This window comes from Mus musculus, chromosome 11 (genome assembly GCF_000001635.26).
Source record: "Mus musculus strain C57BL/6J chromosome 11, GRCm38.p6 C57BL/6J".
Classification (NCBI taxonomy): Eukaryota; Metazoa; Chordata; class Mammalia; order Rodentia; family Muridae; genus Mus; species Mus musculus.
The window spans coordinates 61,927,819-61,953,561 of record NC_000077.6 but is presented as its reverse complement, the minus strand read 5'-3'; the positions used below and the strand labels follow the sequence as shown (position 1 = coordinate 61,953,561).

Below are 25,743 nucleotides of genomic sequence, written 5' to 3'. Positions count from 1 at the left end.
CTGGCAAGAGCTTCTTGAATTGAGCTTGTTCCCCGGCCCTGACTGTATGAAAGAAAACATGGTTTATCAAAATCAGTCCTCGGAGTTTTGTCTTGGGGTTTTTGGTTTTGCTTTGTTTATTTATATTTGTGGTGTGCACGTGTGTCGGGGTGCATGCGGTGCACGTGTGTCGGGGTGCATGCGGTGCACGTGTGTCGGGGTGCATGTGGTGCATGTGCATGTGGGTAAGAAAATATCTTACTGGAGTCAGTTCTCTCCCTCCACCATGTGGCTGTCTGGAATCAGACAGGTTGTCAGGTTTGGTAGCAAGCATATTTAAGCACAGCAAGCTATCTTGCTAGCCCTTGGTTTGGTTTGGGTTGGTTTGGGCTGGGTTGGTTTGGGCTGGGTTGGGTTGGGTTGAGGTTGGGTTGGGTTGGGTTGGGTTGGGTTGGGTTGGGTTTAGGTTGAGTTGGGTTGGGTTGGGTTGGATTGGGTTGGGTTTAGGTTGGGTTGGGTTGGGCTGGGCTGGGTTGGGTTGGGTTTAGGTTGGGTTAGGTTTAGGTTAGGTTTGGGTTGGGTTTAGGTTGGGTTGGGCTGGGTTGGGCTGGGTTGGGCTGGGTTTGGGTTTGGGTTTTGTTTTTTAACAGGTTCTCGCTACGTAGCTCTGATTGGGCTTGAGCTCCCCATGTACATGAGGCTAACTATGAACTCGGAGACCCACCTTTGCCTCTTAAGTACTTTGAGAGAAGGTGTGCGGTGTGCACCGAAAGGCTCACGCTAGGAGAGTCTTTAAAATGCACACACACACACACACACACACACACACACACACACATCCAGAGTCTGATCTCATGGTTTATTTTCCATACACATTTAAGCACAGTAAAGCCTTGGGGAAAGTCTCCATGTGACAATTCTCACCATAAAGCTTCAGGGACGGCTGCACCTAAACTCCCTTCCAAACTAGCCAAGCACCTGTGACTCTTATATTAAGAATGAGTTGTATTGACTGATAAATAGTGCTCACGGCACAGGCCAAGGAAGAAAGACCCTACAAATCCACTTGTAGGAAGTGAAGGGACCTCAGAGTGGGCACGGAACACACCCAGACACCAAGTTCTCGGCACAAAGGAGATTCTATTACGAAGGCATAAGGAAGTGGCCAAATTCGGGGCTAGACCTTGGTGGCTAGCTTTAGGAATGTAATCTAATAGTTTGACGAGAGAGGGGGAAGGGGAGAGGGCAAAACCTGCCAGTTCCACGTTTGCCATGCTGGGGCCTGTAAGAGCCCTTTAATAAGCACTCAGATAGATTCTATTGATGGGGAATGCAAAATACACGGGACCTCTCTCATAAGGATGGGGTCTATTCACTGGGAGGCAAAGCTCAGGACTGAGGCCTAGACAATGCTCAGGATTTTGGCAGATTCAGGTGAAGGCTGAGTCCATAGAATAGCAGAAGATCACCAGGGTTAGACAGCATCCACTCTAGCCTTCCGGGTGAACGGGTATCGGTTATCATTTCCTTCCCTTGAAGGAAATAGGCCCGTATGTTAAACAAGTCTGCTTCCTCCGGTGATCTCTCTAAACTGTGCCTCCTACTCGACACAGTCCTCCAAAGTATGACATAATCCAACCCAGTTTCATCAGTGTCTCTTGATCCTTCCACAATTCTCTGGTGTTCTTTCGCCCTTCTCCCTCTCCTGTGCCCTCCTGCCAAGTCCTTCCGGCCTTACCTACACTCCCCTGCATAACTTGTTAGCTGCATTCTTAAGGTCTTCCATGTCTTTAGGTATAGTTCGAACATCTGATGTCATCTTTGTGCGCCCCCACCCGGTCCCCCCAGAGTTCTGCTTTGTAAATAACCACGCTGCTGCTTCACCTATTTGGACACTTACGTTCCGGCAGACTGCCCTTTGTCGTCATGCGCTGACCTCGAGTAACTCTGTGCAGCCTTTTCACTTCTTGCCTGGATTTAGTCTCGTCCTCCCTCAGACAAGCCGACTGGGCTTTGCAGTCATCGAGCCTCAGCATTTACCGCCTCCCTTCTGTTGCCTTGTTCCTGGTTGGTTTGTCTGACGCTTTCCCTCTTTCTGTTTTGTTTCTTGCGGTGTAGTTCAGTGAGCATCGCAGTCCTTGGGAAAGCATTTTATATGGGTTATCCCCATACAAAGCAAAGGCTCTGGGCAGTCAAATTTAGCCCCGCCCCCACCCTACACCCCCAAATCAAAATTAGCAGCAATAAAAGTACTACCAGGGCCAGGCGATGGTGGCGCACTCATTTAATCCAGCAGAGGCAGGCGGATCTCTGAGTTCGAGGTCAGCCTGGTTTACAGAGCAAGTTCCGGACCAGCTAGGGCTACACAGAGAAACCCTGTCTCACAAAACAAAACAAACAAAAGCACTATTTGGGTAGCAAGATGGCTCAGCAGTAAAAGCATACCCACACACAACAACAGCAGCAGCAGCAACAACAATAATAATAACAATAACAACAATAATTACTTTTACAGGCACGCCAGGATTGAGGCACTCCACTGTCGAGGCTGGTGACAAAAACCGTGCCCGAATTGTTGCAAGCATGCTGTAGGTCCTACTTTTCTAATGGCTGCAGCAGGGAGACCATCCCTCTCTTTATACTTTTGGGGCTCTAAGTTGTGACATCTGCTTTGTCAAAGGGTTGTGCCACCCCGAAGTTTGGAATGCGTGATGCAAAAGTGAGTCAAGTTCCAAACCGTGACTCATGTTGCTAGAGCGCCCTCTTGTGGCAGCGGAAGGGACCTCGCCGTCTTGCTCACCTGAAAGGCCCTCATGGAGGCTCCTTTGCTTGGGCCTATTTGATGAGCCTTTTTATGGGAGTCAGCTTTCTATTATTGTACCAAGTACCTGAGATAATCAAGTTATAAAGAAAACAGTTGATTTTCGCTCACTGCTTTGAGGGTTTCTGTTCGTTGGCCTCCCTGCTGGGGTAAATGAAAAGGCAAAGTGTTCAGAAAGCAAAAGAAAAAGGGAACGGGCTGGTATACAGTGTCCCCTTTAACGGGCATGTTTTCAATGACCCGAATGCTTTCCGTAGTCCCCATTCCTCAAAGTTCCAGCACCTTCCAAGTGGGAGGCTGGGGACCTTCCAGGGCCAAGCTAAGGACCAAGCATGTAACACATGTACCCGAGGACACTTTAGATTAAATACCACTTTGGAGCCCTCACAGATGGCTCTTATGTCATTCAGATAAATTATTTTTATGCTTAAGAGTACCAGAGTTTATAAACTTTTTTGTATTTGTTTATTGTTAAATGTATAGTTTTATTATTTATAACAACCAAAACCACTCGGTAAGTGCCCTGGGACTCTTATGCACCATAGAAATGTAAAGCCTTCTCTAACCAGTGTTAAATTGCTTAATTCTTGTGTAACACGGGTGTCTTGGTTAGTTTTATGTCAGATTGGCATGAGCTAGAGTCATTTTAGAAGAGAGACTCTCAACTGAGATTAGGCAAGTTGATTAATGATTGATGTGGCAGTATATACACATATATGGATTACTGAAGAGCATATTAAGATCTTCTTTCCACAGGAGAATGAACTAAAACCTCATAATAGTAATATTATATAACGATATTCAATTAAAAATAAAATTTAAATCCAAAGATGGCTCAAAATTTACCTATTTGCAAAACATATATATTCAATATATTATGTAATGTATTATATAACATATTATGTAATATTTATTATGTAATATATAGATATATACGTACATATCTATATTACATAAATACACTCTCATTGTCATCATTAGTTTCTAAAAGGACCAGGAAGCTGGATACATTGGCATATACCTATACTCCTGACACTCTAGAGAGGCTAAGGCAGGAGGATTGCCACAAGTAGAAGATCAGCCTGGTCTACAGTGAAAGACTCTGTCTTAAAGCACAAACAAAACAACAAGAACAACAAAAAGAACAAACAAATAGACACCTCCCCTCCCCCCTCCCCCCTCCCCCATTTCCCCATCCCACCCTCCCAAAACACAAGCCCAGTAGGTCAGAATTAGAGTTAGGACTTTGCTGCCACCTAGGGGACACATCTAGTAGTGACCCAATGTAAAATCCCGCATTCCCCATGGCTAGAGGCTTTTAATTAAATGAAGCAGAATTCCTTGGAGTTTTGAACAAGAACGTTTATATTTTTTTCTGATAGAAACGAATAGCTTTACAGGCCACAGGCACATTTTCAGAAGTGATTACATACTGACTCTCCCTGAGACATCATGAATCTGAGAGCATTGAAGAGCACACTAGTGTTTAGTCCCCAGGGCAGAACCTCTGTCAATATGGGATTAACTATAATGTCAGAGAACAAACACAATGTAAATTTTTATTTTATAAACTTTATTGCTTAAAAAAAATAGGGCCAGGTAGGTAGATCTCTATGAGTTCCAGACTAACCAAGGCTACATAATAAAAATCCATCTCAAAACAACAAAACAAAACAAACAAAAAACCCACTACACTATAAAGAAAATAAAACTTGCAAATAAATAAAAATATCACAGATGCCAATTCTATACAGCTTTTAATGACTGTATACATAGCTTCTATCTAGCTAGGATTGGCGTTCGGAGTGGAGCTGTGTCCATCACCTGAGTTCAGTCCTCCCCATCCCTGTACACGCGCCTTTCTTGTTCTCTTTCTTCATGTTATACTGTACCCACATGGACATTTGTTTGCATATGTCATATTGTAACATATGTAACAATACATATAGGCTAGATTCAATTATGAAAAGCTACATGAGGTTTATGTCTTTCTAAAATTCTGAGATCTCACTTTACACTGTACCCATGTTCCTACAAACTTTTTAACTTCATTTTTCTTTACAACTAAGTAATATTCCATTATAGATTATATATATTCATTATTCATTCATCTTTTGATAGACAACTCGGCTAATTCCTATTTTTTGCTACAGTGAATAAAGCATCAATAGACACGGGAAAGGGGGGTGGTACAGACATCTCCATGGTAGGGTGTGGAGCTGCCATGTGGTAGTTTGCTTTGCTTCAGTTCATTTTGTTTTGTCTTTTGAAACAGGACCTTTCTATGTAGCCCTGGCTGTCCTAGAACTTACAGAGATCCCCCTGCCTCTGCCGTCTAAGAATTGGGATTAAAGGCATGATACCCAGATGGTGGTTGTATTTGTAATGTTGTGAGACTCTTCAAACCAGTTTTCACAATGAATTCATATAGAACCACACAAGATCATGAATTAGCCAAAGAAATCCTAGGAGGTAAGAGAGACACATGACTTCAAACTATACTGTAGAGCTATAAGGATAAAAACAACATGATGCTGGCCTGAAAATGGACAGGAAAACCAATGGAATAGAATAGAGGTCCTGGAGATAAAACAGCAGAGCCACACCCACTTAACACTGACAAAAGAGGCAAAAACATACTCTGGAAAATTCACAATTAATTTGTACCCCACAACAGTGCATAAGGGCTCCTGTCTCTCCATATCCTTTCCAACATTTGTTGTCAGATTTATTGACAATGGCCATTCTGTCTGGGATAAGGTGGTATCTCAAATAAATTTTAGTTTGCAATTCTCTGATGGCTGAGATATTGGACACTTTTTAAAACAGTTATTAGCCATTTGTATTTTTTAAAAGATGTCTACTTAGTTTACTTGTCTGTTGGTTGGCTGGTTCATCCCCTTGGTATTAAATTTCTACAGCTCTTGGTAAGTTCTGACATAGCCCCTGTCTGAGTGTAGCTGGCACAAATTTTCCCCCGTTCTCTGGGCTACCTGATAACTATGCTGACCGTGGTCCTGTAACGGTTCGGCGCACAGAATCCTTTTATTTTCCACATCTATCAGTTGATACTGCACTCAGCTCCCATCTTGGTGTTCTATTTTTAAATTTCTTGTCTTCCCCAATATGTTGGCAGGATATCCCGGTCTTTTCTTTTAAGATTTCAGTGTTTCGGGTTTTAAATTGAAGTCTTTGATCCATTTTGAAATATTTTTTCTACAAGCTGAAAGACATAAATCTAACTTAATTCTCCTGCAGGCAGAATCCAGTTTGGGCAATACAGTGTGTCGAATAGGCTATCTTTTTTCCAGAGTATGTTTTTGCCTCTTTTGTCAGTGTTAAGTGGGTGTGGCTCTGCTGTTTTATCTCCAGGACCTCTATTCTATTCCACTGGTTTTCCTGTCCATTTTCAGGCCAGCATCATGTTGTTTTTATCCTTATAGCTCTACAGTATAGTTTGAAGTCATGTGTCTCTCTTACCTCCTAGGATTTCTTGGCTAATTCATGGTCTTGTGTGGTTCCATTTGAATTCATGTTTTTCCTAAACCTGTGAAATAGGACATGAGAATTGTGGTAGGTATTAATTTAATTCTGTAAATTAATTTTGGTAGAATAGACACTCTATTCTATTCTATTCCACAATATTAACTCTGCAAGAACATGAAATACTTTCCCATCATATAGTATCTTCTATAATTTCCTTTTTCGGTATCTTGCAATTTTATTGTCAATATCTTTCATTTCTTTGGTTAGATATGTTCGTAAATATTTAATGGGGTTGAGTTATTTTGAATAGAAATTTTTCTAATTTCTTTCCTAGAGAGTAGACTAACAGCAGAAATGAATTTTTTATATTGGTTTAGTATCTGTGGTGTCTCTGTGTTTGCCCTTGATAGGGCAGTTGGTCCAGTGGATGGCAGTATCATAATCCTGATACTGCTTTGTCGTGTTTGCGCATCTGTTGAAGTGGGCTGATTTTTTACTTCCTCTTCTCCAAAGCCTAGTGGGAGTTCTAGTTTCTGCTCCCTTTAGAGAAATATCTACACAAAGTTCAGCTATGAGGACAAGAGAAAGTTGGTTATGGAGTGGGGTGCTAAAGGGATCCTGTCTTGGCTATGTGCCAACAGGACCAAGGGTTGCGCTGCACACTACACACTGAGGTGAGCAGATGGAGTCTAATCCTTGGTCACCCTGGTGATCTATGAAACTACTGAAGGCAGGACACCAAACTTCAGACCCACTGAAGCCAGTCTACTGCCAAGAGGCCATGGTTAGAGCCAAAGGCCCAAAGCAACCTCTGGGACCACAGAAATATAGACTCTGGGCCCTGCAGTGATGTTTAGCATCTTAGACTTCAGAACCTCATTCATTTTGACCTCAAAGACCACTGGGACCATACTTGATCGCTCAGAGAACCCTGGGTACAATGACTTCTGAGGCCACTGAGCAGGAGACTTGGTCCAAAGGTACTCTGTGGTCTTAGGAAAGACAGAAATATGGCCGCTGAATCTCTGGTCCCACAGAACCACAATTCTAGAATTCAGTTTCTTAGTACAATATAAACTCAAGATGGTTCAAACTGTCTATCTTTACACAACATTCCTAAGCAACGTTTTCCACTTCTCAATGAGATGCTGACCCATGAGACTTGCATGTGTTCGAGGGTGGAGTACAATCCAGAGAGGCCAAGCCACACCCCCAAGGTAGAGTACAATCCAGGCAGGCCAAGCCATGCCCCACACTGCCCAGAACAACCTCCTTGTTCTTCAGCATGGGCAGGAAGTAGTGAACAGAGAAAGCTCTGGAGTTGGGCTGTGGGTTCTCCAGGCATCTAACATTGGAGTATAACAATGGAGTTAGTGTGAGGATTGAATGGATATAAATGCTAAGTCTGGGGCCTGATGCACAGTAAACATTCAATGGCAGCCAACCACTTCTTTCTTTCCTTCTTCCCTGTATAGGGAAGAAACCCTGTACAGGGTTTCTCTGTACAGTCCAAGCTAGCCATGAACTCTTGGACTCCAGTGAGCTTCTTGACTCAGCCTCACAAGTAATGACCAATGGTGGCCAGCATCAGACCAACCTGTTTCTTAGACAAACCCAAGGGTGGTTCAGGCCCAGAATCTCAGCTTTTTGGAGGCTAAGGCAAGAGAGTCATAAGTTCAAGACCAGCCTAGGCTACATAGCAATTCAGCACCAAACTGGGAAACTTAATAAGACTCAGTGAGTGAAATCCTGGGTATGTTGTTGACACAGGTTTGGCCACATCCAGGACTGTAGTACCTCAGCCTCTCAGAGGTGGCAACATCTAACACTGGGAAGCTCCAACAGATGGCAAACAGGAGAGCTGGGGTCAGGGTGGGTGTATGCACTCTGAAGAAGTGACATCTACTACCGCCACGGTGGCACCTACTACCACCACAGATTCCACTGGGATCTGAGTGCAAGCAAGTGACCAATGTATACAAAACTAGCAACTGCAGCTTCCTGGTTCCTGAACTCCCTATAGAGAACCCCCTCCCCAGACTAACTAACCCCTCCCACTGTGCTGAACAAAATAAACACGCTGAGGTTAAGGTTAGTAGGCGCTACTATAGTAGTAGTAGGTGTCACTGTGGTAGTAGTAGGTGCCACTAAAGCAGTAGCAGGTGCCACTAAAGCAGTAGCAGGTGCCACCGTGGTGGTGGTAGATGTTACTTCTCCAGAGTGCATACACCCACCTGACCCCAGCTTTCCTGTATATGTGTCTACATGTCTGTCTGTTCCTTTGCCATTCTCTCGCAGCCCCTAGTCAGGGTTCCAAGACCCAAGTATCTCAGTATCGTAGGCACCAATTTTTGCAGCCTAATTTTGATAACAGTCCAACTTCTCCACTAGCCCACCACCCAGCAGAGGTAGTGGTAGAGAAAAGTTATTAGGATATGGGGGAAGTGGGCCTGTTCAGCAATAGTGCTTATAAGGTGAGCTTGATCTTCTTTGGTAGCAGTCCAGTCCCATGGCAACACCAAATATGACAGAAGACGCAGACCAATCCTCTAGGCAGGCAGACAGCACACACGAACTGGCAGCTACAGACCAATCCTTTAGACAGGCTGACACCAGACGCAAACCCGAAGCTGTCAGGAAGCTTTCGGCTTGCCAATCGTGTGGCCTGAGGTGAGGCCACAGACGCAGCAAACTGCCACAGGAACCTCACGGAGCTGTTCTTGGGCAAGCTGCTCTCAATGGCAGCATCCAGAGCAAACCAAACCAATGGTCAGTGCTCGTCTCCCACTGTCTGTGGGGTCATATCCACTTCACATTGTGGAGTAACTATTCCCAGAAAATCCCTTATTCAAAATATACTAAAATTAGCCAAGTATGGATCAGTCAAAACTTCACTGCAGCTGCTCACCAGGGTGCCTGCTTGTATGTAGTCCTAGTTCCTCAAGAGGCTGAGGCAGGAAATTACTTGAGCCAGAAGGTCAAAACCAGCCTAGAAAACATGACAAAAACCCTAACAACAAAAAGAAAAAGGGAAGCCACAGTGGCATCCAGAGAAGAGGATATACTTTTATTAGTAAACTTTAGTGGAGCCAGAGGAAAGAAAACCAGGGATGCTTACACAAATTCACATGGTTCTATGTGGGATAACATTCTCAATGCACTCTGACCCCTACGTGAGGCAGGGAAAAGGGATACCCAGGAGAGTGTGTTAGCAGATATAGTGGTCTATAGACCTGCTCACAAATACGCTTTATTTTTTTCCCCAGACTCATGGTAAGATAGCATTTCTCAGCTTTATTTTAATTCCACCTTTGGAGTTGATCATAGCCTTGTGATTGGCAAGTACAATGTGAACAGAAGCTCTGAAACAAAATATATGTTTTGATATGTCACTCTATCTACAGATACAGTAGTATCGGAGCTCCTGTGGCAATGATGTCACTGTCCACATATGTCCTTTTGTATATCACAATAAACCAACCCCCCTGTGGACTTCTGTTGGAAGTACAAGATGAATGACAAATAATCCTCATTGTCTTTGGTGACTGAGCTATTAAACTTGATTGTTACAGCAGCATAACTTGGCTTATACTGACAGACCGCAGCCCTGGAGAAGTACAGATTCTGCTGAGAGTAACAGCCTTGCAATAGAAATGAGTGGATATGACTTTGTTCTAAAACAATTTTATTTACAAAAAAAAAAAAAATAGACAGTGAATGTGTTGTGTTTGGCCTGAGGGCCTTAATCTGCCAAGTCTTACTTAAGAATCACTAAGGTACAAATTGGAATTCTGGCCCTGCTGCTGCTGAGCTGTAGGAGCTTGGCAAAGCTTTCTAAGCCCCAGATTCTCCATCTATAAAATTGGAATTCAAATACCTTCCTCTCAAGAGGATGAGATAAAGGGTATGACAATTTTGAGATACTGCACTAAGGGTGCCTTGGACACAGTACGTGTTCAACAACCAAGAGCTGCCTTGTGCTAAATATGATGGGTTATAAATAATTAATCCAGCAGAAGCTGGATAAGTCTGGGAGGACTGGCAACAGAAGTTGAACTTGAAACTAGTTGAACTTGAAACTTAGTTCCTAAGGAGAAAAGATAGGCATTAAACAGAGGAGCCAAGAGAACACTCTGTGATTGCCACTGTTATCAGGACCAGTGGTGGCTACATTGTACTTCCTTCCTCTTTCATGGGTCCTCTGAGCACCATTCTCTCTTTAGGGATTTGTCCCCTCTGTGAGTCCCCACCCACTAAGATAGCAACAGGCTTTAATCTTCTATACCCTGGAGACTATAACAAGACCTACATCTTCAATATACATAATCAACAGAAGCAATAGAACCACGGCAACACTGTAGCGCAGATGTCTCTGTCTACTGAATACATTCTGGGGGATGGAGTTTTGTTCCAGGCAGTTCCAACACTGTGTTTTGATGTTTGTTTGTTTGTATTTTTCTTTTACCCGTAAGACTGTTTTGTCTGCCTGTATGCTTGTGAACAAGATGGATGCCTGGTAACTGAGGAGGTCAGAAGAAGGAACCGGATGCCTTAGAACTGGAGTGACAGACCGTGAGAACCAGAATGTGGGTACCAGGAACCAAATCAGAGCCTCTCTAAGAGCAACGATGCTCTTAGCTGTCAAGCCATCTCTCCAGCCCCAACACACTGTTTTTTAAGTGCAGTATCACATAGGAAAGAAGTAAGTTTTTCAGTTTACAGATGCTATTCTCCAAGGTTAGAAACTTACTGACAGATTTCACTAACTATCACATTTGACAAGTCAAATCTTTACACAGTGAGGCGGGAAGATTGGGACTATGGAAAGGAGAAATCTGTTTCAGTCTTGGCTCTGTTTTAATTCACTGCAAGATCACAGACAATTTATTTGGTCTCTCAGAAGACTCATTTCTCCATCTTCCAAATGAGGCAAATATCTACCATCCCAGGTTGTCGTGAGAATTAAATGCACCATTACATTTAATGAAATGAAAAATCCCTTGGATGATTTCTAGTGTGTGGTGCACACTTGATGAGGATAAAATTAGCTCTGTCCCTTTAGAGCTACTTAGCATCGGAGAATAGATATGGTAGAAATGGAATATTGCTGAATAGCCATCCACATTTATTAAGAGTTATTGTGTGGTAGGAGGGCAATTAAGGGAGGACTGTGGGGGGGGGGGCGAGGATGATTTATAAAGCTTAAAGTCGGGCCGGGCGTGGTGGTGCATGCCTTTAATCCCAGCACTTGGGAGGCAGAGGCAGGCGGATTTCTGAGTTCGAGGCCAGCCTGATCTACAAAGTGAGGTCCAGGACAGCCAGGGCTATACAGAGAAACCCTGTCTTGAAAAACCAAAAAAAAAAAAAAAAAAAAAAAAAAAAGGAAAGAAAGAAAGAAAGTAGTTGCAGGATTGCTCTTGGTGGTGCAGATTATATTGCAAATATCAGGAAATTTGCGAAAGAGACAGAATGTAAACTCCTAACCAGGCTTCTCATCAAAGCTGATGAACGAGTGGAGCTCTGTGCGGCTCGAGTTTTCCCATTCCTCCAGAGTCTCCATTACTCCAGAGGACACAGGTGCCATGCTGGTTGCTCTTTGCTTTGCTGGAATAGAGCCCCACTTCAGGTTGTGCTTGGGTAAATAACCAGAGTTGGAGCACTGGCTAGCTGACCAAGGGAGACAGTCTCTGCTGGACAGACAACACCACATTGAACCAAGGCTCTGGTGTGGGAGAAACCAGGGTAACCCGTTGTGAGTTAAAGCTTCTTCTTCCCAAATAAGTCTAACTTTTGTCAAGTTGACTTGAAACTAGCTAGCATGATTGCTTTGGTTAGGGTATTTTACCAAAGCAGCAGGAAATGTAACTAATGAAGTAAGTATGTTGGGGGAGGGGTTGGGGTTGGGGTAGCCATTGTGCTATACAGAGATACAGAGGTTGGAGGACAACTTGCCCTATTTCTTTCCTTCTGCCATATGGATTTCAGATATCAAACTCAAGTCCTCAGGTTTGGTGGTAAGTGTCTTTACCTTCTGTGATGGTTTGAATGAGAACAGTCCCCAGAAGCTCTTGTGTTTGAGTACTGAGTTACCAGGGCATGTAACTGTTTGATAGAATTGGAAGGATTAAGGAGAAATTATGTCAGTGGAGGTGGGCTTGAGGTTTTAATAGCTCATGGGCCCATTGTCTCTGCCTCTGAGTCAGGATGTAGTTCTCAGCTACTACTCCAGCAGTGTCCTGCACGATGCTATGCTCCCCCACCATGAACACAGGACAGTGGACAAAATCTCTGAAAGCAAACCCTCAGTCAAATGCTTTCTTTTATAAGGGTTGCCCTGGTCATGATGTCTCTTCACAACAACACAACAGTCACCGAGACACCTACTGAGTTTTCTTGCCAGCTCTCCAGCTAAAACTTTATGGTGCAAGAAAAGCATGAAATGATACATTACTGTCCATCAATGCAGGCTTTTTAAAAAAGATTTATCTATTATTATTATATCTAAGTACACTGTAGCTGTCATCAGATGCACCAGAAGAGGGCATCAGATCTCATTACAGATGTTTGTGAGCCACCATGTGGTTGCTGAGATTTGAACTCAGGACCTTCGGAAGAGCAGTCGGTGCTCTTAACCACTGAGCCATCTCTCTAGCCCCCAATGCAGGCTTTTAAACATATGCACCATGGCCTTAAGCTAAGCATGACAGGGAAAAAAAAAACTCGAACAAACAAAAATGTTTCTATCTTCTCTTCCTTTTTTTTGTTTTGCTTTTTGTTTGTTTGTTTGTTTTTGTTTTTGAGACAGGGTTTCTCTGTGTAACCCTGGCCATCTTGAAACTAACTCTGTAGACCTGCTTGGCCTCAAACTCAGAGATCCACCTGCCTCTGCCTCCCAAGTGCTGGGGCTAGCAGCGTGTGCTACTACAACCCAGCTCTATCTCTCCTTCAATCATGGTCTTCTATCAAGTCTCCTTTCACTGAACATCCTCAGGAAGTGTCTACCTATAAAGGGCTATCCTATATGAATACACATAGGCTTCCTGGATAAAGCTCCAACATTTCTTTTGTTTGAGAAGAACACCTTTCTTCTATGTCTCTGCCACCTGTGTTTGGGCTTTGCACTTCCCATGATGCAAATATACTGTATTCAGTTACAGTTGGGCTGAATATGTGTTAGACTTTAGAAACCACCAGAGGAATATTTTTTTCCTTAGTTGGGGCCTTCTTTCACAAATCAAGATCCCATTCTCTGGCAAGAACACCAAGAACTACTAATAGATTGTTGGAATGTAATATGGCTTAGAATACATGAAAAATATATATTTCCTGTGTTTTCTTGATATGGTATTAAGGAGGAAGTCAGGAGGCTTAAGGAAGGAGGAAAAGTTAGAACTGATTCTCTACGCTAGACCTGAGCAGTCTTACCAGGAGGCACTCTGTATGGCTTGATGGTGGCAGTCCTCCATTGATAAGAGTGGACAATAAGAGAGGTAGTACCTGCCAATAGGGATGATGGATTCTGTCAAAGATCAGGCAACTGTGTTTAAGCAGTGAAGGAAAAATAATTAACTTAGGTATTCCTAGCTGAGAATTCAAAAGCAGAAATGCTCCAAAGTCCTAAACTATTGCAGGACTAACATGATGTCATAAATTGAAAATTCTTCACCTGACCTCATATGATGAGCCACCATAGAAACACAGTAAAATAGGCTGTAGCTAGACTTTGCTACTTTGTGGGTTCTTCTTTTCCCCATCCTTTGTCATCCAGGTTTCACCCTGAATACAAGATAGGAGGGAAACAAGGATAGAGGAAAGAGGGAGATAGAGATCCCTAAACCTAATTTTCCTCCTTTTGTTTCTTCTTTGACCACAGCTACAAGCAAACTGTAATCAACCACCCTAAACAATCAACAACCACCAGCCTCTCTTGGGGACCTAGCATTTAAGAGCCCTCTGAAAAGTTCCCAGAATTCCAAACATCACAGAATCATAGAAATTATCTGCAGCTGGCAAAACCATGCTTCTGATAGAGTATCAGCCACATCATGGTCAGCTACTGTGGACAGTCCAAAGCAGCCTCACATCCCTACACCTGGGATTAAAATGAAAGCACATTATCTATCTATCTATCTATCTATCTATCTATCTATCTATCTATCTATCTATCTATCTATGAGTACACTGTAGCTGTCTTCAGACACGCACCAGAAGAGTGCATCAGATCCCATTACAGATGGTGTGATCCACCATGTGGTTGCTGGGAATTGAACTCAGGACCTCTGGAAGAGCAGTCAGTGCTCTTAACCACTGAGCCACCTCTCCAGCCTGCACATTCATATAATACTTCTGTTTTTTAAAGAAACCAGTATTCCAGAATTCTCATTACAATGGGCCTTAGGTTCTGTGTATAAGGTTATTAAAAAAAAACATAAACAAATTTCATGTTTAGACTTGGGTTCCATTCCCAAGATCTCTCACTGTATATGTGTGTATTAGTTTTCTATTGCTATGATAAAACACCATGAACAAGGCAACCTATAGAAAGAGTTTATTTGGCCTTATAGTTCCAGAGGGATAAGAGTCTGTCATGGTGGGAAAGTGACAGACATGGCACCTGGAGTAGCAAGCTGAGAGCTTATATCTTAAATAACAACCAGGAATCAGAGAGAGTGGACTCAAAATGGGCAAACTCTCAAAGGCTACCTTCAGTGACATACTTCTGCCAACAAGGCCATACCTCCTAATGACATGACTAAGCTAACAATATCCTCTCCCAACTCTGTCTGCGGGGTCACTTCTCGGTCTTCCACTCCTCCAGCAGCATCCTCTGCCTTGGCAGCACATTGGGGGCTGTCCATGACCTTGACCATAATGTATTATGCAGTTGAAGATGCCACTGAAGCTTGAAAAGAAAGCAGATGTTACCAGGCAATTCTGCATTCCTCTCTAATGTACACCCCATCATCACTACCATCTTAAGAAATGATGTAACTATAGCTACATATAGTTAAAACCCTGTATCCTTGAACTCAGGCACCAAGAGGCTTTTCAGGGGCACAAGCCCCCTCTTGGTCTACACATTAATAAAAAAGACTCAGCAGAACTTTTACTTGACTAACCAGCATGGTTAGTAACTATCTCACATGGATCATTTCTCTAAACCGCCCAACTATCAATTAGGGACCAAGTTTCCAAATGCCTGAGACTGTGGGGGACAGCTCATTGAAACCACTATGTTGTTCTTAAAAACAAAATCCTAAAATGTTCAGTTTACCAAATGAAGTCTTCAGAGCCAGACACTGAGGTGGAAGCCTGCCAGCTCAGAGAGGCAGAGAAAGCTGACCTTTCTACTCCACTGACAGCCCAGAAGGACAAAGCACCATCTCCATACTGTCTTAAATACCCTTCAACTCAGAAACCCTCCTTCCTCTTTCTTGGGTTTTCTTATGTTCACTTCCCATCAACAGGTTGCTTGTTAGTTAGCTCTTGTTTACAGAAAGCTCTTGGGTTAAAGGTGTGTGCTAGGGTTGAGCCACACTACAACAAGAAACAGGTTTTTCCAGTCTCAGTGTTCACAATGTGATCAAATATCCTGCTAAGTTTCCCCCATTTTAAAATAAAAGATTCTTTCTCTAACATCAGTAAACTATATACTATCTGGTAAGAATTGCATTCACAATGTCCAGCCCATTTGTATTTAGCAAACTTGGAGAAAGTACTCTACTGCCTGTCCTAACTTAGTGAGTCCAAAGTTCTGTACCTACATCACTTTCTATCATAACTTGCATTTATCAACCTAAAACCATTTTTATTTTTGTTTTTTTGAGACAGGGTTTCTCTGTATAGCCCTGGCTGTCCTGGAACTCACTTTGTAGACTGAGTGCTGGGATTAAAGGCGTGTGCCACCACACCTGGCTTAAAACCATCTTTTTAGACCTTAAAACATTTTCTTTAATCATAAACAACTTATGCTTAACTGTGAGACTATAACTATCTAGTCTTCAATTTCATCAGAGCTGAGAATAATAAATATTATCTGAAGAAACAAGAATTGCAGAGCAAGCAGCTTCCAAAACTATAAAAATGACAGAGACTGCTGGTCTCATGGACAGTCACTCAAGATTCCTCTCCAACATTGGAGCATCTATCTCTCTGGCCTTCTGTCCCAGAATATCTGACATATTTTTCTGTGGAGCAGGAATTATAAAGGTCTTCTCTACTTTGTCCTGGCAGAGTTAATCAATGGACTTTCTTTGTGTCCTGATTGCCCACAGTTTGGACAGCACACTGTCAGCAGCTGAAGCAAGGGCAGTTTCTTGCCCATTGGCAGCTTGCCATATTTGAAGCAAACTCCATAAGGAGATTCTTCAATGCTCACCATCTTCTCTGAAGTAGAATGGGGGTGCTGCCAGGAATAGACTTGTCTCATTGTCAAAAAAGTCTTACATTAATAAAACACATTTACATGCCACACTCTATAGATTGCTGATGTTTTTGAAAACCATCTATCTCAGAATATTTGAATAGGCAAATGTTGCTTGCCTCTAGCTATTTACTATTTGATTAACTTAGAAAATATCTGTGATTAACTAAACTAGTACCTAACAAAAACACAAGTTTGATTGAGCATTAAATTGGATTTCCTCATCATCCTAAACAATTTGTAATAGTAGCTTTCAAAAGGACTAGAACTCCACATTGCACTTTTAAGAATTATATAGACGTGCTCGCTTCGGCAGCACATATACTAAAATTGGAAAGATACAGAGAAGATTAGCATGGCCCCTGAGCAAGGATGACACGCAAATTCGTGAAGCGTTCCATATTTTTCCAAAGTGTGGACACTTTGCCCCTTCTTAGAATAGGAAACAAAACACCCATGGAAGGAGTTACAGAGACAAAATTTGGAAGTGTGACGAAAGGATGGACCATCTAGTGATTGCCATATCCAGAGATCCATCCCATGATCAGCTTCCAAACGCTGACACCATTGCATACACTAGCAAGATTTTGCTGAAAGGACCCAGATATAGCTGTCTCTTGTGAGACTATGCCAGGGCCTAGCAAACACAGAAGTGGATGCTCACAGTCAGCTATTGAATGGACCACAGGGCTCCCAATGGAGGAGCTAGAGAAAGCACCCAAGGAACTAACGGGAACTGCAACCCTATAGGTGGAACAACAATATGAACTAACCAATACCCCGGAGCTCTTGTCTCTAGCTGCATATGTATCAAAAGATGGCCTAATAGGCCATCACTTGAAAGAGAGATCCATTGGACTTGCAAACTTTATATGCCCCAGTACAGGGGAACGCCAGGGCCAAAAAGGGGGAGTGGGTGGGTAGGGGAGTGGGTGGGGGGTGGGTATGGGGGACTTTTGGTATAGCATTGGAAATGTAAATGAGCTAAATACCAATAAAAAATGGAAAAAAAAAGAATTATATAGACACAGTATCTTAAGAGGAATATGTAGTAACCAAAATATAACCTTAATTTTGTATCAATATATAAAGATCTATACCTGTATAACCAAATATAACCTTAATTTTTTTTTTTTTGAGACAGGGTTTCTCTGTGTAGCCCTGGCTGTCCTAGACCTCACTTTGTAGACCAGGCTGGTCTTGAACTCAGAAATCCGCCTGCCTCTGCCTCCCAAGTGCTGGGATTAAAGGCATGTGCTACCACTGCCCAGAATAACCTTAATCTTGCATCAAATAAAAATATATAAGAGTAGATTCAATAATCTACCCTTTTTCTAATATTCGTATATTATTCCCATATCTCCCTTTTTGTTTGATCTACATTCATTTGTCCAATGCCTGCCTTTGTCACTCACATCTTCTGCATACTTCAGAAGTCTGAGGCCTTCTTTTTGGATTATTTCCAGGACAAAAATCATTATTTCTAGGAACACCTTGCCTGCAATTCTTTTTCAAATGACCTTGCTTACTACAATTAAAACATGTGCCATGTTTATTTTTGTTAAGATTTTTAGAAATTACTTCTATCAGATTCACATCATAAATGTGAAAGCCAAAATCAGCCATATCTCTAATCTGTTCCTCTATTGGTAGTGACCTTGCCTTTAAAAGCCTCATCATCACTTTGCATTATGAAATACCACTTGCAAAGTCAAAGATTCAGTCAGTATTTTTCTGATTTCTGAATCTGATGCTATTTACAGTTGGAGTCAATATTTGTAAAAAATTATTGAAGACTTCTTTTGGGGCTTATATAGTTTTAGTAAATGACACAGACCTCTTTCCTGATTCTTCAACCTATCCCAAACATTTAAAACTGCTAAAAGACATAACACCAAGGTGTGGTCCTCAAATTCAAGCTGCCTTTGTAATCAGCATTATTGACCTTCACCTAACAACTGATCTTGGGGAAATATCAATGCCTCTCGCCTGATTTCCTTATTCTATGGCCCAGCTTCCTCTTTCCACCACGTTTGCCATTGTAACTGAGGACCAGCTTCTGACATTGGTGTTGCCAAATCTTTCCAGTCTTGGGGGATATTTCTGTTCCGAGTTGCCCATGAATTTAATATCTGCTTCACACAGGGTGAATGGAAACCATTATGTATTATGGTGCTGCTTATCTGTAGCTCCCTCCTAAAGGACTTCCCAGGTGACTTACCAAGTCTGATCACTTCTCAGTTTGTCTGCAGCTGGAGTGATAGAGTGATTCTCTCCCATGGGGGCCATGCCACAAGTTGGAGTGCCACATTGTTTAAAAAAAAAAAAAAACCCAAATGTTCAATTTACCAAATGACAACTCAGAAGCCAGACATTGTGGTGAAAGCCTGCTTGCTCAGAGAGGCAGAGGAAGCACCCAGCTGACCTTCCTACTCCACCGCAGTCCCAGAAGGACAAAGGTCCAACTCCTTCTCCTTCTTCAACTTCTTCATGCTGTCTTAAATACCCTTCAAGTCAAAGACCCTCCTCTCTCTCTCCTGGGCTTCCTCATGTTTATTCCCTGCCAACCGGTTGCTTGCTCTGATTCTTGACCTATCTTTGACACCCGTATTTAGCTCTTGTTTACAGAAAGCTCTTGGGTGTGTGCTGGGGCTGAGCCATACCACAACAAGAAACAGGGTTTTTTTGTTTTTTTTTTTTTTGCCACTTTGATGTCATTGTAGCCAAAGCATTGCCTAGAACAACTTAAGGGAGGAGAATTTAGTTGTTTTTTAGCTTGTGTTTTCATGTTTTCTTTGCCTCACATCCTTGCACAGAACAGCAAGGTATGTGGGAGAGCTTCTTCAATGGCAAACAGGCAGCAAACATGAGCATGTAGGAAGCCAGGCCAGATATAGCCCCAAAGAGAGGACCTCAGGGACCTACTGCCTCTAACACCTCACCTCCTCCTTTTTACTACCACTAAAAGAAACCCATAAAATGATAATTCCATCAAGGAGTAACCTGTTAAGTCAAAGCTGTCATACTGTGTCTCTGGAAGCACTCTCACAGACAGGCCCTGAGGTGTAATCTACTAACCCCCTGGCCATTGTCTGGTCCAATCAAATGAACAATCAAACTTAATCAAGAAACATTTTGCCCAAGAATGTTTGCACAATCCTAAATATGTAGGAATATAAAATAAGCATATGAAACATTTACTGATAACAAACCACAGAGAAATCTATTTGAAAACAATTATTTGACAGAAGTAGAATTTTACCATTTATTTAAAATGAAAGCAAATTGGCACACATACAAGACGGGTATGCTTTTTTGTTTTTACACAAAGAATTAAATCTTGGCTAAATATTTAATACTGTAAGACAAAAAGCATCATCAATGTCTGTCAGAATTGAATATTTTGATTTTGTAATTGTTACACTGCCGCTTTGCCTAAAGGCATAGTACAACAAACTATGCATGTTTGGGGCCATTTCTGAGTTTTTGAGAATCTCTCTGTTAACGGCATATATATATATATATATATATATATATATATATATATATATATAAGAAAATCAAACAGAAAATTTGAAAATCAGATGTTCTAACACAACACAATCCAAAGATACACTACTTTGATATTTCCATGCTGTGGCATGATGGTAGGAAATATTGAACACTTTGTTTTCCACAGTGAAGACATTGTATTTCTATAGCATCAGGAAACTTGATAAGTACAGTAAATAACACTGCAATTCATAATATCCAGTAGTCTTAACTCTGATCTGAGGGGTTTCAAGCATCATTTATTGGTGGAGTTCTATGTGGGAAAGTACTCCCTCAGATTCCTAAGTGCATCGTGTTTTGTGTGTTCAGAAGCAAGAGTGCATAATTGTTGTTGTCATGTGACACAGCAGGGCAAGGGCTGACAGAAATATCTTGGGACTTATCCAACCTTTGAGCTTTAACTTTATTTTTAACTGATTTGTTTGATCACCTACAACTGGACCTCTATGTTAGGGGTAAACATGCTTCTCTGTGTGTGTGTGTGTGTGTGTGTGTGTGTGAGTGTGTGTGAGTGTGTGTGTGTGTGTGTGTGTGTGTGTGTGTGTGTGTGTGTGCATGCAGAGGCCAGAACAGGGCATCAGGTGTCCTCACCTACTTCTTTTGAGTTCTACAGTTCTGAGCATATCTTGCCCAGATTGGGGTCTTCCAAAGCAGGTACAAGTTGTCTGGAGTGGTTATAACTACAGTAAGACTTCCTGAAGTGGGAGTCACAGCTTCACCAACAACCCTTCTTCCTTCCTTCCTTTCTCTATCTTGTATTACCATTGAGATCCTAGGTCATTACAAAGAAACCCAAACCATCCTCTATAAACAAGACATGATGGTGGCAGGATCTCTTGTGGGGTGGTGGTGAGGTGTATGTGTGAAGGATTATGAAAAGTCTTAATTGTAAAGTGCTAGGAACATAGAGAGTACATCACAAGTTCTTAGTAAATAATGATTTCGATTAGCTGACTGCTATGTCTAGCTGTCTGAGAGATAGTGGAAATAATAAAACTTATTCAAGGAACTAACAAAACGAAGCAGTTTTTAAATATACAATTCTGCAGAAAGGGATGCCAGCAAAAAGAAAAGTCAAAAATTTCTGGTGCAATGCTTTGGTACAAGGCAGTGATTTTTAAGGTCCCCCCAATCTGGAGGGGTTTTAAGTTCCCTCTAATTCTATTCTTGTCTCCATTGGCTAGAACTTGCCCCTTTCCCAAATTTCCCATGTTATTGTTTTAGGACACAAAACCTTATCTAATGAATAGTTTGGGGCTTGAGATAGCACCCCTCCTCCTTTTCTGACCATGAGCAATAGGGTAGCAGACTACCTGTAACTTTTTTAGAGTTCTGTGACAAGCCTGCACCAGCCACCAGCTAGGGGGCCTATTGCTTTCTTCTTATCTGTAAATGGACTGTAACAATCTATTTCTCACAGAGAATAAAAGCAACTCCAGAATCTCTGGTAGGGGGGGCTCAAAGAATAAACCTCATTGGAAATTGAGTTGAAAAACACTTCCTCAACACTGATTTATGTTTATTTAGCCTGAGAGAATGAGTAAGGATTCTAGAAATCCTAATGGAGCCAGAGCCCTCCCCTCAACCCCATTGACTTTTTGCTCATTTAAGGGATTTTTCTCACTCATTCGTCTGGTGTTCCTCCTGCCCTGATCAGCTAACCAATAGTTAACAAATACAAAACAGTCTCTGCCAAGACTGGAACTCCAGAAGGGAAAGGCAAAGGAATAATGTAAGACACACCACCCATTCTGCCTAAGAACAGAGTAGATACTCTAACTGTGGATCCTTTGCAAGTGTTGTCTGTGCTCCTAATTGCTAAGCCATCGTTCAACGCCTTGTTTTGTTTTTATCTGTTTGAGACACAGTCTCACCTTGGCCTAAAATTCCCTAAGTAAATCAAGCTGACCTGGGACTCAGTGATCCACTGGCTTCTTTCTGCCTTCCAAGTGTGTTAAAGGCTTTCACCACCAGAGCACCTCCCCTGGCTTGCCTTAATATTCTTAGGCAAGGAAAGGTTTTCAAGGGTGGGCAGTGGGTGGGAATAGGGGAGGGGTATGCCCAGAGTGTAATATTCATTTCCAAATCATCTCAGACCTCCACACCATTACCTCACATGGGGCAACCACAGCCCTGCTCTCCTTTTCAGTTCCTGCCCAGCGTGACCTTGAAAGCTGGCCTAGTTTCCTCCATACCAAGAGCAAGTTTAAAGACTGTTACTAACCTGGAGGGTTTAGTATGGTATCTGTGCACGATGTTATAAATAAGTTTAGCTATGATGGTTTTTCATCATTTAGCAAACAGGCTTGGAAACAAAACTAGCAAACTTATTAACCTGCTCTAATAATATGGTTAAGACTCCAGGCTTTACTTAGTTCCTGTTTTAACACACCGAATAATCAGGCAAGTTGCCGCTTCTGCACTTGTTTTTCCTTCTGTCTCAGGTAGACTTTGCTGATCCAACATAAAAATCAGCAACTGTGTGCATCACGAGTTCCTGGTTCGCTTTTGACAGTAGTTGTAGCTATAGTGGCCATCCATCCAGGGCGCTAAAGGTGGGTAAGCTTTAAGAAAGCCAGAAGATTTATAGGAAGGTGGCTTTCGAATAAGAACGGAAGAAATAGCCCTCTGTTGAGGCTCAGGTTGCTGGCTCTTTCTGTTTTGAGCATCTGTAGGGATTTCATCTGAAAATGAGCCTACCACTCTTTTTCTCCTTCCTTCCTGAGGTCACTTTGAGGGAGGGAGCTTCGGGAGCTACATAAGAGCAGCTCCTCGTCCTGCAGGCTCGCCTGCATCCCCCGGGGACCTGGCAGGGTAAAGCTGCCAAGCAGCCTGCGGCATTTAGCAAGATTCCGCGAAAAGGCTGCGCAGCAGTGCTGGCGGGGGCTTCCCGAAGAGGAGGAGGTTCAGCAAAGAGACGCTGTCATCCGAAGCCTCCAGGGGGAAGGGCTCGCGGACTCGAGGACGCCAGGTCACGTGGGCTGAGCGGGCGCGCGCCCCGGCCCCGCGGGAGGAGGTGCGCAGGAGGAGGCGGGGCCGGGGCCTCCCGTGAAGCCCCGCGCGCGGACGGACCGGAACTCTAAGCGGGTGGCTTGTTGATAACATGGCGGCAGCAGCTGCCGGGGCATCCCGAGGTGGCGGCAGCGCCCACACCCGGAAGAAGGGGCTGTTTTCGGACTAGTGCAGCGGCTCCTGCGGCCCCGGAAGTCCCGGCCAGCTGCTGAATGAGGGGAGCCGGGCCCTCCCCGCGACACTCCCCCCGCGCCCTCCGCCCCGACCCGGGCCCCGCCATGTCCTTCTTCCGGCGGAAAGGTAGCCGAGGGGTCGCCGGCGGGGGGTGAGCCGGGTCTCGGGCAGCGGTGGGGCAGCAAACCTGCAAGGGTTTTGTCAGGGCGGCCGCGAGGCTCTCGATGAGCCGCTCGGCCTCGGCGCCGACACCCGCGGTGCAGTGTGCTGCCCGGGACTCCGCAGGGAAGAAGGTGGCCTCCTCAAGCGAGGTCGAGGGGCATTGTCGCTTTGGGCCAAAAGTGTCTGCTTAAACCCATAGAAATTAACACCTGTTGGCTAAAGAAAAGGTTTTCCTGGTGTGTTTGGTTTCTGGAGGTTTGTATGTGTGTGTGATCCACGCGCGCACTGTGGATGAAGATCAAGGAAATCCCTTTACTTATAGGAAGTCTTGACTTTTCCGAATATTGGGGGGGGGGGGTTATACCTAAAACCACGTGCAACTGTTATTTCTTCAACTAGCGCTATTTTCTAGTTTCCTCTTTTGGGGGCGGGGGTGGAGAGCGGAAGGGGGCCCACTGTTATTCCTAAAATAAAATTTCTTACTACTGAAGTTCCGTATTCAGAAGACTACTGCTTTTGATGATTGAGCAACTTTACTAATTATTGAGACCGTTGCTGCTACTATAAACGAACTACTTAGATTTCGGATGTCCAGTTGTAAAAGCTTACTTAGTTTTTAAAGTAGAGGCAAGGTGATTTTGATCCTGGAAAGGGTTATGGTATTTCATTAAATATACATACACAAATTGATCAATCAAATCTCTTTAGGTGGAGGTGGTTGTATCTCTTCATTCTTACTGAGAAGATGTATCAGACAGACTTTTTTTTTTTTAAACATAACACCAAATCAGACTTGTATTCACGTGATAGCTTTTTCATAAACTCTGTAACCCGAAACAGCCGGTTAACCCACTTTTTTTCCAGCTGAGAATCAGATGATTCCTAAAGGCCTCATAGGACTGAGGCTGTCTGTTGATGCTAGGTGAGGGAATGAATGAAACTGGTAAATAATAGGAAGCTTTATCAGTAAAGTGTCTTAATATCTCTGGAGTTGTTAATGTACCTAGGTTGACAGTGTTGTGGTGCTTGTTTTTTAAGGGGGGGAATGCATTCTAAGTATGGGACTAATTCAAGTTGAACAACAGACTTCTGTCTGTTCATTTAACACACACTGTCGAGTGTCCAGTCTGCCAGACACTGTCTTAGGGTGTCATGAAATAGTTATATGGACGTAGTCTCTGTACCTATGAAACTCATTGATGCTGAAGGCAGGCAATAAATAAGGCCAAAAAAAAAAGTGTGTATATACTTACAAATTGAATGATGTGTAATGAAAGACTAATTTATGAAGAAAAACCTATTTTGGTTGGATGTTAGAAGAATTCAGTATGTAACCTTGAAACGTAAAACTAGAGGATCAGTAGTAGAATGTAACTTTAGAGAGGTCAGGAAAGACACTGGAGGTACCAGGAATAAAGAGCTGGTGCCCTTTAGGAAAGGCAAGGTGGCCACTGTGGCTGAGGCATAGAGAAGCAGATAGGCAGACACCACATTATCGAGAGTTTTATTCCAAATGCAGAGAGAATATATTGTAAAGCTTTTGAAGAGAGGTGACCTTACAATAAAGGGTGATCTGATTATTTGCTTAGAAAGTTTATTCTAGAGCCAGATGCTCAGCAGATAAAGACCCTTGCTGTGCAGCCTAACCATCAGAGTTAGAGCCCCAGGACCCACAATGGTGGAGGGAAAGAGTAACTCCCATTAAGTTGTCCTCTGACCTCCACACATGTGCTGTGTGGTACATCCACTCCCACAAAATAAATAAATGTACTTAAGGAGTAAAAAGATTATTCCAGATGATTTCTGGAGATTGAATGTGGCAAGAGAGCTAGAAACAACCTTTTTGAGGGGTTGGGAGTCAAGACAGTCTGGCTTTGTAGTCCTGGCCTTAGCATTTCCTGTTGAGATGGGGACCTTGTGGACATTCTTCTTCCTCTAATTTAGTATTTGGATTATAGGCATGTATCACCACACCCAACCTCTGAAAACAGCCTCATAAAGATCCTTCAATTTAATTTTCTTTCTTGTTAGAGGTTTATCATATTTCATTAAAAATGGTAAATCTAAAATCAGGAAAAGAGGGCTGGAGGTGGCTCAGCCCTTCAGAACTTATGTTGTTCTTACACAGAACCTG

At 42.9% G+C, this 25,743-nt stretch overlaps 1 protein-coding gene, 1 long non-coding RNA gene and 1 other non-coding gene across 4 annotated transcripts in view; 2 read left to right on the top strand and 1 right to left on the bottom strand.

The window, feature by feature from the left end:
* Nucleotides 1–827: 827 nt before the first annotated feature.
* Gm12273 lies at nucleotides 828–2,645 on the bottom strand. Its single transcript, XR_388712.3, has 3 exons — nucleotides 2,487–2,645; nucleotides 1,880–2,116; nucleotides 828–1,511 (listed from the first exon to the last, which is right to left on the bottom strand). It is a non-coding gene; the product is annotated as a predicted gene 12273 (long non-coding RNA).
* A 14,364-nt stretch (nucleotides 2,646–17,009) lies between these two features.
* Nucleotides 17,010–17,116, top strand: Gm23721. Its single transcript, XR_003949973.1, has one exon. It is a non-coding gene; the product is annotated as a U6 spliceosomal RNA (small nuclear RNA).
* A 6,137-nt stretch (nucleotides 17,117–23,253) lies between these two features.
* Akap10 (A kinase (PRKA) anchor protein 10) overlaps nucleotides 23,254–25,743 on the top strand; it is a 65,106-nt gene continuing 62,616 nt past the window's right edge. The window contains exon 1 of one of the 2 annotated variants that reach the window (XR_879723.3): nucleotides 23,254–23,573. Coding sequence is in view for 1 of the 2 variants with exons in the window: in NM_019921.3 (NP_064305.2) it covers nucleotides 23,486–23,573 (88 nt within the window). In the remaining variant the exon portion in view is untranslated. The remainder of the gene's footprint in view (nucleotides 23,574–25,743) is intronic. The other variant, NM_019921.3, reaches the window with a different exon arrangement.